Source organism: Euprymna scolopes, chromosome 43 (genome assembly GCF_053919585.1).
Source record: "Euprymna scolopes isolate OS-2025 chromosome 43, ASM5391958v1, whole genome shotgun sequence".
Classification (NCBI taxonomy): domain Eukaryota; kingdom Metazoa; phylum Mollusca; class Cephalopoda; order Sepiida; family Sepiolidae; genus Euprymna; species Euprymna scolopes.
The window spans coordinates 28758351-28773701 of NC_136524.1; the positions used below are offsets into that span (position 1 = coordinate 28758351).

The 15351-nt window shown below is 33.2% G+C and overlaps 1 protein-coding gene across 1 annotated transcript; it reads right to left on the bottom strand.

Annotated features, from left to right (window-relative positions):
• Nucleotides 1–756: 756 nt before the first annotated feature.
• LOC145268414 (ATP-dependent DNA helicase PIF6-like) lies at nucleotides 757–1254 on the bottom strand. The gene has a single exon (XM_080123973.1). The coding sequence runs from the start codon at nucleotides 1252–1254 to the stop codon at nucleotides 757–759; it is 498 nt and encodes a 165-aa protein (XP_079980099.1).
• Nucleotides 1255–15351: the final 14097 nt, after the last annotated feature.

The window sequence follows — 15351 nt, forward strand, 5'->3', positions numbered from 1 at the left end:
GGTAGAGTTCTAAAAGGTCAAATCATTAAACTTTAACCCCTTGGCTACCAAATTTTCACTCAAAATCTATGTATGAATATAGTTTGATATATTTTGCAATGTTAATTTCTTAATTTAAGCTGTTCAATTTTCTTCCTTTTTTTTTTCCAGTTCGATTTTTGTTATCGGCATCTTTTATCTTAATGTTTATTTAGCTTTAAGAGAAATTTTTTTAAGTTGTTATTGTTTGAAATATTACCTTAAAATGTTTAATTAAAAACAAATTTGGTTTTAAAAAAAACGTTTATTTGAATTTTTTTTTTATTATTATTAATTCAATGAGGAAATTATTTAACTAATTATTTAACTAATTATTTGACTTGCTAAATTTTTAATTTACGATTTTGCCTTTAATATTACAAGTAATTAAAAAAACCTGCCTTACTTTAAATAAATGAAATATATTTGGCTGTTTTTTTTTTGTTTTTTTTTTAAGTTCAAATTTTTTCCAGTTTAATTTTGTGGTTGATTTGATGCTCTTTAAATGCTCATTTTGATCCATATTTTTGGTAATTCTAATATTTTGTTTAAAAGAAAACTGCATTAACTTTTTTGAGGCTATAAATTATTATAGTAAACTGTGGTGTAAATTTACACCCAAATGAACCACGCAGTGGATGCTACAGACAAGCAACAATTAATATTCTAGTTGTGTATTGAAAAATCACAAATAAAAAAAAAAAATGCATAGTCATACATGGGCCTGGTGTTGAGAATTTACAGAATTTCAGTGCATACAACGTTCTTTGTTTTGTTTTTCGGCATGAATGCATACAGATTATTTTTGCTACCCACTCGAGAATATCCAACATAAAGTTGTCCATGAGAGAAGCAAGATTCTTTCAAGTGCATTCCAGCCACGGACAATGTCAGCCCTTGGGATTTATTTATTGACATTGCAAATGCAACCCGAAAAGGAAACTGTATTCTTCTGAACACGTAGGGCACTTCTCTTTCTGATTTAGTTAATGTCACCTTGGGTATCAAGACATCCTCTCCTTTTCCACATCCAGTAATTATTGTAGCGTTGATGATGTTTTCGGACATTCTATTAATAACGAGTCTAGTATCATTGCACAATTTCGGCGGTGTCATATTTCTTAGGAGAATTACAGGACATCCCACCTTGAGGGCCAAAACAGGATCGGGAAGACTAGAAATATCAAGATCGTTAAGAGATTCAATAGCGAATTTAACATTGTCAAGTGGGTCCATATTTGCGTTGATCGACTTAAACATTTTAATTGTTCCAGAAAGACTGTCTAGCATACGTCGATTAATTGCTCTGACAATTGAATTTATGGGTGCCAATATAGCTCTTTCACAGAGCTAATCGTGATTGCGAAAATTGTCAATTAGATTTGGGAAAACTGATAAGATCGTTGAGAGTATTAACAAGGCTACATATATTGTTAATTTTGATGTGGCCAGTGGAATCTGCTGGAACTTTTCTGTGGCCCAGTGTCAGAAGATTCTGGGAAAACTTTTCCATTGTTCCATCTCCATTAAGTTTAACACGCGTGTTAGTTGTTAACTGAAGGATTTTTACTTGTCTCCATAAATAGGACGATTTTAGGCATGCACAAGACCACAGGAAGTGTTTAGCGAAAGTCACCTGAAAGTAGAAGAGTAACACCACTCATAGATCGTTGGTCATCTCTTATATCCCAAAGAGTTCTATCTAAAGCCTCAAAAGCCCCTTTATGAGCCATGGTGAACTCATCTCACATAATAATTTGTGTTTGTTGAAGGAGCTGTGCTCTGGGACTATCTTTGGTGATATCGCAAACTGCCATTTGAACTGAAATTAAGTTAAGTGATATTTTAAGAATTGAGTGTGCTGTTCTGCCACCACGAAGAAGAGTAGCAGCGATGCCAGATGATGCGACAGCAATGGCAATAGTTTTAGTTTGCCTAACTTTGGCCAATATTAATTTGGTAACAAATGTTTTTCTGGTGTCTTCAGGTGCATTCAGAAAGAAGATTCCACCAGCACGTCTGAAAACATTGTTGGTAACTGTGTTGAAAACGAACAGCTGCTCAGGAAGTAGCGTAGGCATCATTTCATTGATGTACCTTGTTAAAGAATCGACATCATAGGATGTTTCCTGAAGTATTAGAGTTGGAATTTGCTCATTGTCGGTGCGTTCAGTTTGTGGCAAACCATGATTGCAAATTTTTTCCACTTATAAGAATAAGTCTGTTCTCTATATCTATTAACACCCTATTGTAAAACTCATCACAAGTTGAATCAAGTTGAATCTCTGGAAGGCTAACTTGAGCTTGATGCAAAAAGTCTTCGGAAAGGCTATTTCTGAATTTCAACCACAAGTTAAATGCATTTCCAACACTGCAGAAATGTAATAGCTTAAAACATAGTTTGCGAAGTCTCCGAGCTGAATATGAGGCAGCAATTTCAGCTAATGTGGCTTCCCAGCGAGTGTCATTCTCAAGTAAACCTCGAGCCATACAGGCTTCCCTGTAGGTAGGCCAAACTCGATTACAGAATTTACGAAGATCTTCAAAGCTTGTTGGCTCTTGAACTTCATGAAGCAGAATTCAGAGATAGAAACATTTGTGTTGATTTGGAGGTACAGTATAGACACGTCCCAGGCAATCATACCATTTAATACCTTCAGCACCTTCAACTCGTCTACCGATAGTTCTGCGAATCCAACGCTTATATTCCATGTGTAGTATGAAGGAATAGCAGAATAGATTAAAGTTTTGGCAAAGTCATCGCTTTCACACAGTCTGCAGAAAGTTGTCTGTCTAGGTGATTGTACTATATTTTGTGTGGTTGTCGCGGTGTAGTGCACTCGCTGTCCATTTTCAAAGTGAATGTCCAGACGTTGAATTGTTAGATGCCTATCATGGATAGGGAATCCAAATATTCGCCAAAATGCCTCACTACTGCTAATGTAATGCCCTATCTGATATTGTAGGACTTCATCTCTTGTATTCTCGTTATGGAGACCAAAGGAGGCAGCATCAGAATCCTTATTGATGTACTTACAAACATATTTGATACATTGAATAGAAGCACAAAATTCGATATTTATGTCGGCATCAAAGGTGCCGATAAGAAATGGGCAGTATGGGATACCCTATCTGTTGTCGATCTCATAATCTCTTACCATCACAGTGAAGCCACCATCTTCGGGTCTTCGTCGTCTATACAATGGATATGCATCAGTATCAGTTTGTGTCTCACTAATAAACTAGTGAGGATACCTTTTTGTACATAACCTGTTGTCTTTAACGCACAGTAAGTCTCTTCTAAAACCAGGGCCACATGGTCCATGAATCCTATGCACTCTACCATGTTATATAAATCCCTGTCAACAGACAGATCTGGTAGTTCTGCAGAGATGATTTTATCAATGTCATTCGAACTTATTATTCACGAGCCAAATTAAAATATAAGCATGAGGAAGACCTTTTTTTGCCATTCAATTGTATACATGTTTCCTCGAACAGGTCCAAAAATTTCACCTAGTTTTATCAAATCCATCAATTTATTAAGTTTCAAGTGAAATACTCTTGCTAAGATATCATGACGGTTTGTTGCTGCTTGCCCCTTGAAAAGTTCAACCTGGGTTTCCTTCCAAGTTGGGTTACAAGTAAAAGTTAAAAATAAAGCAAGCCTATCATAGTGCCTCACAATTGTCATCGCATTCTGAGTCCTTTCGTGCATATAGTGGGGTCCACCAGTAAATGTGGAGGGCAGAATACAAAGCTTGCCTAGATTGTTTGGATCTGCATATCTGTTAAGACCATCCCTCAAATGTATGTAGCTGTCGCAACGCAATTTTGCCTGATTATTTCTGATGTAGCATAGGTGTTCTGATTCCATTTTAGCACACATGTCAGTAGTATACTGATTGAAAAGATCTTGAAACCGATGTAAATGATTGTAATAAATATTTCTATTGTTGTTATCATCATTATTATTATTAATATTGTTATTGCTATTATTATTATTAGTATTAAAATCACCAGTATCATTATTCTAGTCATTGTTATCATTTTGGTCCTGAATCATAAATCTGTATGCATAGAAATCCTTACAAGTAACTTTTTTTGAAAAATTATATTCCGAAGTAGATCTGTCAAATTGAGGAATTCCAAAGTGGTAACCATCTTCTCCATGAACAAACATTAAAAGATACTGAAGTGCATTGTATGATCTGTGAGTCTCATTTATGCGGTGGAGACCAGTGACTGATGACAATATCTCTGGAATGGTGTTGATCACCACTAAGAAGTATTGCGATTTCATTAAAAGAAGGAGCATTAAATCGACCTGCATGTTCAGTAGATGGTCGCTTCTCTGCATCGATGTCAATGCTAAAATTCTCAGCAGGAGTTCTAGAGCATATTTATTTTTATTTCTTTCATGAAAGTTCTTGATTCAGGATTTGAACCTGTGAGCAAGTGTAGTAGCAGTTGTGGAGGTTCTTCAAGAAGTGGGGGTTTCACCATGCCATTTGAACAGCATATTACCCCTGGCTCACTTGGCCATCTTTTCGCGAGACAATGGAGGCATTTCTTATACATAGAATGTTATTTTTATTTCAGGATGTTCAGCATAATTAGAAGAGGGAATATAGTTGAATGTTTTAAAGACCAGCGTGACTGTCCTTCCAAATTGGCTCTATATTGTATCTGACCCTCCATCCGTCTGTCTCGTTTCTCTACATTTTCTGAAGCGCGTGCAGTGGACATGGCTGAAGCATTTCTCCTTAAACATCTGTCTCGTTCTTTGGTTTCGGAAGCGCGTGCAGCAGACTGACCTAATGCCTTTATTTTAAGACGATTCTTTTGTTGCTCTTCAGCTGAACTTGAAACATGTCTTTCCAAATAACTTTCTCTTGGGTCTTTGTCCATTGAAGCTTGACAAACAACCTGAATTTTACTCTTTTCATATGGGTAAATGGGGAGATTGGTGTGCAGTGCACCATCTAATGCTGCGATTGAGAAAGTACTTGTCGAAGGCCCAGGCAAATTTGAATTATCACCAATTGCATCCGAATCTGCAATGAAGGAAGAACCCCTCCCAGCCGAATGACCCAAACAACCATTTTCAACAAATGCGACCCTAGCATTCCCTGGCTGTTCTGCTGTGTCGTAGGGCACAGTAATTGTTAATTGTTGCGCCATGATCTTTCTTTGCATTAGTTGATGCCTCAATACACTTATCGATGACCTTCCCTTTTTTGGCATAATTGATAGGAATATTCTCAAAATTAACAGCTGTAATATAAGTGTAATGAAAGTAATCCAAAATTGACTGACGAAATTATTACAATCAATCGTTTGTTTTAATTCAAAATAAAATTAATATTTCTTAAATCTATAAATAATTTAAGCAAGCAATCAGTAATAGAAAGATTTAAATAGAAAATATTGTAACAAATATATCAAAAATATGGTCAGTAAATTTTTTAAAAACTGGTAATACTTTGCTTCATATGCAAGGTTGTGTTGAGTATGTAAATAGAAAAATAGTAAAAAGAAAAAAAGGGACAGTAATTTTATTTTGGGGGTTTGTAATCTATGCCTGTTTTTTTTTTTTTTTTTTTTTTTTATAGCGTTCAAAGTGTTGTTCTGCTTCTACTAAATAATAACATTTTTTAACAATCATCGAATTAACCCCCCACCCACCCACAAGAAAAATATTAATAAATGCTTCACAGAATATTGGCTGACCATAACCTATAACAAATTATTTCTTACTGTACACAAATATTTTTTTAATTTTTTGAAAAATACCAAGCAGATAAAAATTATTTTCTTAGAACTACTTTCCAGTTAATAGGAAAAAATGAAAAAAAAAAAAGGAAATTATTTTTAAAAAGTTGTTATTGCTTGAAATTTTACGAGAATTTTTTCATTAAAAAAGTCAGTTTAAAAAATAGTTCAAAAATGTAAAAAAAATATTAAATACAAGAGAAGTTCAAAATTAAAAATAATATTTCTTAAATCTCTAAATAATTTAAGCAAGCAGTCAGTAATAAAAAGATGTAAATAGGAAAAAAAAAGAAAGGAAGGACAAAGTAATTTTTTACGCTGTTATCAGGCAAGTTTGTATTCGTGGGTGAGTGTTGCCATGGGAACATGGCTGTTGCATGCATGCGCGTTTGTGTGTGTGTGCGGGAGTGTTGTTATGGAAACCCGGCATAAGAGTTACATTTAAACAGCAATTTTCATATTTTCAATGTGTTTTGGGTTAGTTTCGTATAATTGTATTTTTTAAAGGTTCACCTAGAAAAATAGGAAAAAATGTGCATGGTTTGCACATATAAATATCGGCATTGGACTTTAACGCTTTCATAGTTTTAAATTCCCCCAACCAGTATAAATAAAGAGAGAACACTTTCTACCTTTGAAGTTTTGTTTTCCCAACTTAGACATAATGTTCCAATTTCCCCGAAAAAAATTTCTGGGATGAAATCTAGTTTAGTTGCCTTAGCTCACCGATACAATAACATATCTGTTGATCATAGTGACTTTGTCTGGAACATAACGCAATTTAAGACCTGCTTTTCCTTCTTTTCACAAGGATAGTTTGCCTTACATCCAAAATAGCAATATTGTGTATCAATTCAAATGGCAGTGCAATGCTAGTTATGTTGGAACATATTTGCATCTTTTGACTCGTATAAACCAGCAGGTTCAATTGAAGATCAGACAAGAGAGGATGGGGTTTGGTAGTCTCCCTCCTTCTGCAGCCTTGGACTCTGCTGTTGGCCAGCATTTGGTTGACAACCCGTGCTGTGCCAATAGATATAAAATAGAATGGTTCGAGGTGCTACATAGAGTGGACTCCAGAAACCATTTAAAGATTTTGGAGTCTGTCTCTATCGCGGTGCGTAAACCTTCTTTGTGCCGGCAAAAAGAAACAGCAAACGCATTGTTTCTCTTTGAGGAACTTTGAATTTTTTCTCCCCCCCCCCCTCGTTGTGCCAATATTTTAATCGTTTTTAAACATTAATAAACTTAATTTTAGTTGTCCCCGTACTTTTGGCACATTCAATAGTTCCCCCATTAGAACTCTTTAAACTTTCGACATAATATTATTTTTTATGCAATCGATTTCCTCCTGATGAGATGATAGCTGAAAGAGCTCTAGAGAAACTTCCACCTATTTTTATTTAAAACTTTATATAAATTCTGTACCTCCAAACATTTATTTATTTATTTATATATATATATATATATATATATATATATATATATATATATATATATATATATATATATATGTATGTATGTGCATATATATATGTATGTATGTGCATATATATATGTATGTATGTGCATATATATATGTATGTATGTGCATATATATATATATGTATGTGCATATATATATATATATATATATGTATGTGCATATATATATATATATGTATGTGCATATATATATATATATGTATGTGCATATATATATATATGTATGTGCATATATATATATATATATATGTATGTGCATATATATATATATATATATGTATATATATATATGTATGTGCATATATATATATATGTATGTATATATATATGTAAGTATGTATATATATATGTATGTATATATATGTATATATATGCATGTATATGTATGTATATATATGTATATATATGTATGTATATATATGTATATATATGCATGTATATGTATGTATATATATGTATATATATGCATGTATATATATGTATATATATGCATGTATATGTATGTATATATATGCATGTATATGTATGTATATATATGCATGTATATGTATGTATATATATGTATATATATGTATGTATATATATGTATATATATGTATGTATATATATGTATATATATGCATGTATATGTATGTATATATATGCATGTATATGTATGTATATATATGTATATATATGCATGTATATGTATGTATATATATGCATGTATATATATGTATATATATGTATGTATATATATGTATATATATGTATGTATATATATGTATGTATATATATGTATGTATATATATATATGTATGTATATATATATATATGTATGTATATATATGTATGTATATATATGTATGTATATATATGTATATATATGTATGTATATATATGTATATATATGTATGTATATATATGTATGTATATGTATGTATATATATGTATATATATGTATGTATATGTATGTATGTATATGTATGTATATGTATGTATATATATGTATGTATATGTATGTATATATATGTATGTATATATATGTATATATATGTATGTATATATATGTATGTATATATATGTATATATATGTATGTATATAGATGTATGTATATATATGTATGTATATAGATGTATGTATATATATGTATGTATATAGATGTATGTATATATATGTATGTATATAGATGTATGTATATATATGTATATGTATGTATATATATATGTATGTATATATATATATATGTATATATATATATGTATATATATGTATGTATATATATGTATGTATATATATGTATGTATATATATGTATATATATATGTATATGTATGTATATATATGTATATATATGTATATATATGTATATATATGTATATGTATGTATATATATGTATATATATGTATATATATGTATATATATGTATATGTATGTATATATATGTATATATATGTATGTATATGTATATATATATGTATGTATATATATATGTATGTATATATATATGTATGTATATGTATATATATATATGTATGTATATGTATATATATATATATGTATGTATATGTATATATATATGTATGTATATGTATATATATATGTATGTATATGTATTATATATATATGTATGTATATGTATATATATATGCATATATATGTATATATATATGTATGTATATGCATATATATATATGTATATGCATATATATATATGTATGTATATGCATATATATGTATGTATATGTATATACTAGCAGTATTACCCGACGTTGTTCGGGGGGAGGGTGATTTAATGCCATCTTAATGCTTATTGTCTGTACATTCAGTATTTTTTTTTTTTGTAATCCTTAAATTATTTTAGTAAAGTTGGTTATATTGACGTCTTACTGATCAATGTAGCTTCCACATCTGATTTGTCCCCTTAGCAGCTATTCTTCCAGCTCAAAACCAAATACTATGGTAAGGTTTTGGGAGCCATGATTTCTTTAACTCTATGCGAAAGAAACCACAGGTTCAATATTGACCATCTATTCGTTTTAAGAATTTATGTCGTTGTAGCTGTATAGTTTTACAATTAGTCAACTATGGCAAAAAATTCCTTACCTTATGTTGCCGGGCATAGTACTTGTTGTGAAGGAACATAACTGGCTATACACCGGTTACAAACTGTATATATATATTGGACTGTTTGGCAGACAGCGGCAGACAAGCAGTCGCAGTAAGACGGATAGTCTTACGTGTTGATTATCAGACTTTCTTCCCCATACTTGTTACTATGTACTTCTATTTACCTTAGGCGAGCAGCCTTACGTTTCTGTATTATAAATAAACCCCATTACACATACCACTCGGTGTAACTCACGTTTGTCTTTATTTCCTAAGTATTTAGGAATATAACAATGGCGACGAAAGGATGTTCTTTCTCTTAACAGAGATAAATTACCGTACCAAGGACTGTGTACAATGCAAGGATTTTTTGTTTTACGAAAAAAACAAACTACACAAGGATTTTTGACCACGTGCGTCAATGAATTTAAAAATTTTTCCTACCTAAAGTAGCGAAAAGTACGGATTTTTCTTCGTAAAGAACTCACAAGAAATTATAGAAACATGTTCAAGGTAAAGTGGAATTTATATTTATTTTGACAAGTAAAAAAAAAAAAAAAAAAAAAATGGTCGCAAGTTGAATTCGAAACTACACTAAAGGATTACGAGTTTCGAAAGAAAAAATATAAATACGACTATTGTACCATTTTATGCCACGTGGGAACGGCAGCCATATATATTTTTTTTTTTTGGAAAATTAATTGTTTGTTATTGCCTTTATATAAATAATTGGAACTATTTGTCGTGGGAAGTAAGAAATATTTTGTGTATGAACTTACGTTGTTGAAAAAAAAAAAAAAAAAAAAAAAAAGAATTATTTTACAAAGCCTGTTGAATTACTATGGATGAACTTTGTTGAAACGTGTTGTGTCTGCATATTGCTACTAATTTACGATATACGTAAATTTACGATTTTTCTTTGGAATTATTGTGTAGAATTCGAAAAGACATTTTTGTACTAGAAGCTAACATGGAACAATTAGCAGAGTTAACTAAGGCTCTAGCCCTTAGCATCCAGGAACAGACAAAAATGACTCAACAATTTTTAGCGCAACAACAACAACAACAACAAATTCAACAACAACAGCTACAGCAACAGCTGCAACAACAACAAGAAAGAACACAAAAAACTTTAGAGGCACAACAAGAACAAACAAACATACTACAACGACAAATGTCGACACAGCAAAAGAATTTAGAAAAGCTAATTCTAACGTCGACCGGGAAGAAGACTAATTTTTCTGCCGAGGGTATTTCAAATTCACTAACGGAATTTCGTTACTCCCCGGATACTGGTGTTACTTTCCCTGCATACTACAGAAGATACGAAACAATTTTTACGAAAAGATGTTTAGACTGGACCGATGAGGAAAAAGTTACCCTGCTACTACAAAAACTGGGTACTGATGAAAACACCAAGTATGCAAATCTAATTCTACCAAAAAAACCGGAGGAGGTTTCGTTCGAGGAAACAATTAGTACCTTGTCGAAAATATTTGATAAAAGGGATAGCCTATTTCACTCTAGATACAAATGTTTGAACATTCAGAAGGCAGAAGCTGAAGACTATCTAGAATATGCTTGCACTGTGAACTGTTTATGCGAATCATTTAAATTGAATGAAATTTCCGCAGACCAATTTAAATGTTTAATCTTTGTACAAGGTCTCACAGCACCAAGGGACAAAGATATACGTTCACGGATCCTAACAATTATGGAGGCGGATCCTAACATAACATTGCAAAAAGTCACTGAAGAGTGTCAACGTCTGATTAACATAAAGAAAGACAACACTCGCATTGAAGAGAAAAATATTTTTAAGGTGCAGCAAGTAAAAAGGCAAGGGACCACAAGAAAGTCCAGGTTCCAAGAACACAGGATCCTTAAAGGATACAAAGACCCAAAGTTAAAGTGTAAATGTTGTGGTAGTTTAAGACACAACAATAAGACCTGCTGGTTTAGGAACAAAATATGTTATGAATGTGGTCTCAGAGGTCACAAGGGAACATACTGTGCCCAGAAGAAAAGACAAGGGACCGATAATGTAAATACGCTTCGCATGAATAAAGAAAAAAGCTGCGAAAGACGGAAATATGTTGATGTTCGGATAAATGGACATCTGGTTACATTGCTTCTGGATAGCGGTGCAGATATTAGTATTATAAATGAAGATATATGGAAAAGGATAGGTCGACCTGAATTAACGAAAACCAGAAAGACGGCGAGAAGTGTGTGCGGCAAAAGATTAGAGTTCAAGGGAGAATTAAAATGCAAAGTGACATTCGCTAACCAGACTCATAAATCCAAAGTGTACGTCGTACCAGGAAAGAATACATGCCTGTTTGGGGTAGATTGGATTGTCCTGTTTAATTTATGGGAGAAACCCATAAATTCGTTTTGTAACGTTTTAACTGCAGAAAAAGCAAACCAAAGGGAAGACTTCCTGAAGGATTTGAAAACTGAATTTCCCAATGTTTTTGCCGAAGGACTAGGACTCTGTATTAAGACAGAGGCAAAATTTGAATTAAAGAAAAATGCCACTCCAGTATTCAAACCTAAAAGGAATGTGCCTTTTTCAGCGATGGACGCAATCGAAAAAGAGTTGGATAGACTTCAACAACTGGAAGTCATTGAAAAAGTTAACCACACAGATTGGGCAAGTCCAACCGTGTATGTAAAGAAAAAAAATAACGGAATAAGGGTCTGTGGAGATTTTTCAACGGGTTTAAATGACTGTCTATTGGACCATAATTATCCCCTTCCGTCCGCAGAAGATCTGTTCTCTAAGCTTAACGGAGGAAAAATTTTTTCTAAGATAGACCTCTCAGATGCTTACTTGCAAATTAAGATCAGCGATGAATGCTCCAAATACTTAGGCATAAATACTCATAAGGGCATTTTTAAGCTAAAGAGGCTTCCTTTTGGATTAAAGGTTGCTCCTGCTATTTTCCAGCAAATTATGGACACGATGCTGGCAGGGTTGGAATTTTCAATGGCCTACCTTGACGATATCCTAATTAAAAGTGAAAATTTGCAAGATCATAAGAAGCATGTAAAAGAAGTATTCAAAAGAATACAGGAATTTGGTTTTAAATTGAGCCCAGAAAAATGCGATTTTTTTATGAAAAAAATTAAATATTTAGGTCAAATAATCGACAAAGAGGGTCGAAGACCGGATCCACAAAGGACTGAAGCAATTGAAAAGATGCCTGCTCCAGATTCGGTGACAAAATTAAAATCGTTTTTGGGATTAGTTCAATACTATGCAATTTACATCCCTAACATACATAATTTAAGAGCTCCTCTTAACGAGTTACTGAAAAAGGGTGTTAAATGGAACTGGAATAAGGAATGTGAATCTGCTTTCCAAAATATCAAAAGATGTCTACTGTCAGACTTAGCATTGGCACATTTCAATCCAGAAAAGGAACTAATACTAGCAACGGACGCCAGTTATTACGGTGTTGGCGCTGTATTACTTCACAAGTATGAGGATGGTAGGACAAAAGCTATCGCCCATGCTTCAAGAACGTTGGTTGCAGCGGAGAAAAATTACAGCCAAATTGAAAAAGAGGCGCTGTCGATAATATTTGGAATTACAAAGTACAATCGATTTCTCCATGGACGATCTTTTATTTTGCAAACCGACCATAAACCCCTACTTACCATATTTGGATCAAAGAAAGGCATTCCCACACATACTGCGAATCGATTACAGCGATGGGCTGTAACCCTCTTAAACTATCAGTTTAAGATGGAACATGTATCCTCAAAAAAGTTAGGACACGCAGATGCATTATCACGGTTGATCCCTAAAAGAAGCGAAAGTTTCGAAGAAACGGTAATTGCTGCGCTTAAAGACGAAAGTGAATGTACAAGTTCAATGTGTAATATGATACGTGAACTTCCGGTAACTTTCGAAAAAATAAAAAAAGAGGCAGTAAATGACATTTTCATTAAGAAAATGAAAAATCAATTGGGATGGATAAAAAAAAATAAAAAGGTAGATCAAACAACGCCTTTTTCCATCTGTGAAGATGTGCTCATGTATGGTGAGAGGATCGTAATTCCACTAACGTTACAGAGGAAAATTCTGAAGGAATTTCATACAGGTCATCCGGGCATTTCGAGAATGAAATCCCTTATGAGAGGATATGTGTACTGGCCTGGTATGGACAAGGAAGTTGAAAAATGTGTCAAGACATGCAGAGGATGTCAATTAGCAGCTCGAGATCCTCCAGTAAAAACGACGCCATGGCCAAAGACGGACCTACCCTGGTCACGTCTGCATATTGATTATGCGGGACCTATAAATAGTTATTTTTACTTGATTATTGTAGATTCTTTTTCAAAATGGCCAGAAATATTTAAGTTTAGACATCCAACAGCAAAAAACACTGTGAGTGCGCTTAATGAAATTTTTAGCCGTTTTGGAGTGCCAAAAACCTTAGTGAGCGATAATGGAACAGCATTTACTGCTCATGAATTCAAAGAATTCTGTGACTCACTAAATATTCTACATATGACAACACCTGTGTACCATCCACGATCGAATGGGTTGGCCGAAAAATTTGTAGATACGTTTAAAAGGGCACTTAAGAAAAATCTTACTACGGACACAGACGAACAATGTATTCAAACATTTTTAGCAATTTACAGGGTGACACCAAATCCTAATAATAATGTCAATTCTTCCCCGGCTGAGCTAATGTTTGCAAGAAAGATAAGATCTGTCTTCGATAGGCTGCTACCAGAGAAAAAGAAAGTTTTCAAAAAAGAAAACCTTAATACCAAGTGCTTCTCCCCAGGTGAAAATGTATATTTCAAAAATTTTCAAAATGGACGAAATCAGTGGGTTGAAGGTATTATCAAAAAAAGGATTGGGAGCATGGTCTATACCATCCAAGGATTAAGTTTTGTCTGCAAAAGACACAGAAATCAAATACGTCCCAGACTGTCTCCAAATGTGGAAGAGACACCAATGGAAACATTGTGCGATATTTTTGATATACCAAAACCAGCGTGTGTACCGCAAACAATGAATATTTCGCCTGAACCGACCATACGGGCTGGACAGAAACCTTTACCCCGGGTAACGCTGACCAGAAGGAAAAGCGCAAGAAAGAGAAAAGTTACCAGGAGATTAAGCCCTGACCCTAAAAGGAAGAGGTATTTAAGCTAAAATCAGGAAGATTTCAGCTTCAGGGGGAGGTGTTGTGAAGGAACATAACTGGCTATACACCGGTTACAAACTGTATATATATATTGGACTGTTTGGCAGACAGCGGCAGACAAGCAGTCGCAGTAAGACGGATAGTCTTACGTGTTGATTATCAGACTTTCTTCCCCATACTTGTTACTATGTACTTCTATTTACCTTAGGCGAGCAGCCTTACGTTTCTGTATTATAAATAAACCCCATTACACATACCACTCGGTGTAACTCACGTTTGTCTTTATTTCCTAAGTATTTAGGAATATAACAGTACTTATGCTTGGTTGATGAGGTCTATGTTTTTTAGACCAATGTCTTTGAAACTTCTGAATCACATTTTCACTAATATGTGTGTAGACTGTTTTGCAATTTCTTCAGGATCAGTTGTTTGTTCAATGGACGTTCAAAAAACAGAAAAATAATTTACTGTTGTACTGCTAAAATGTTATTCCATAGCCAATACAATTGTTTAGGGTTGATCAGAATGAATCTAATTATGCAGAGTTGGCAACCAAATAAAGACGAAAGAATTATAAGGACCGCAAATGCTTCTGAATATATTTAAGGGCACTCTAGGTTTTGCCAAATTCATATTTTCACTCTATTTCTCTTTCCATAGAGGTTACTGTGTAAATACATGAAATTGTTTTCATTTTGTTACAAAAAAGAATCCAGGTTAGTGAATTCTTTACTGGGTGCTGGCAAAGCTTTAGAAGGAATAAACACGGTTAATAGAGAGGAGAAATTGAGGTGTAAAATTGTTGAAAAA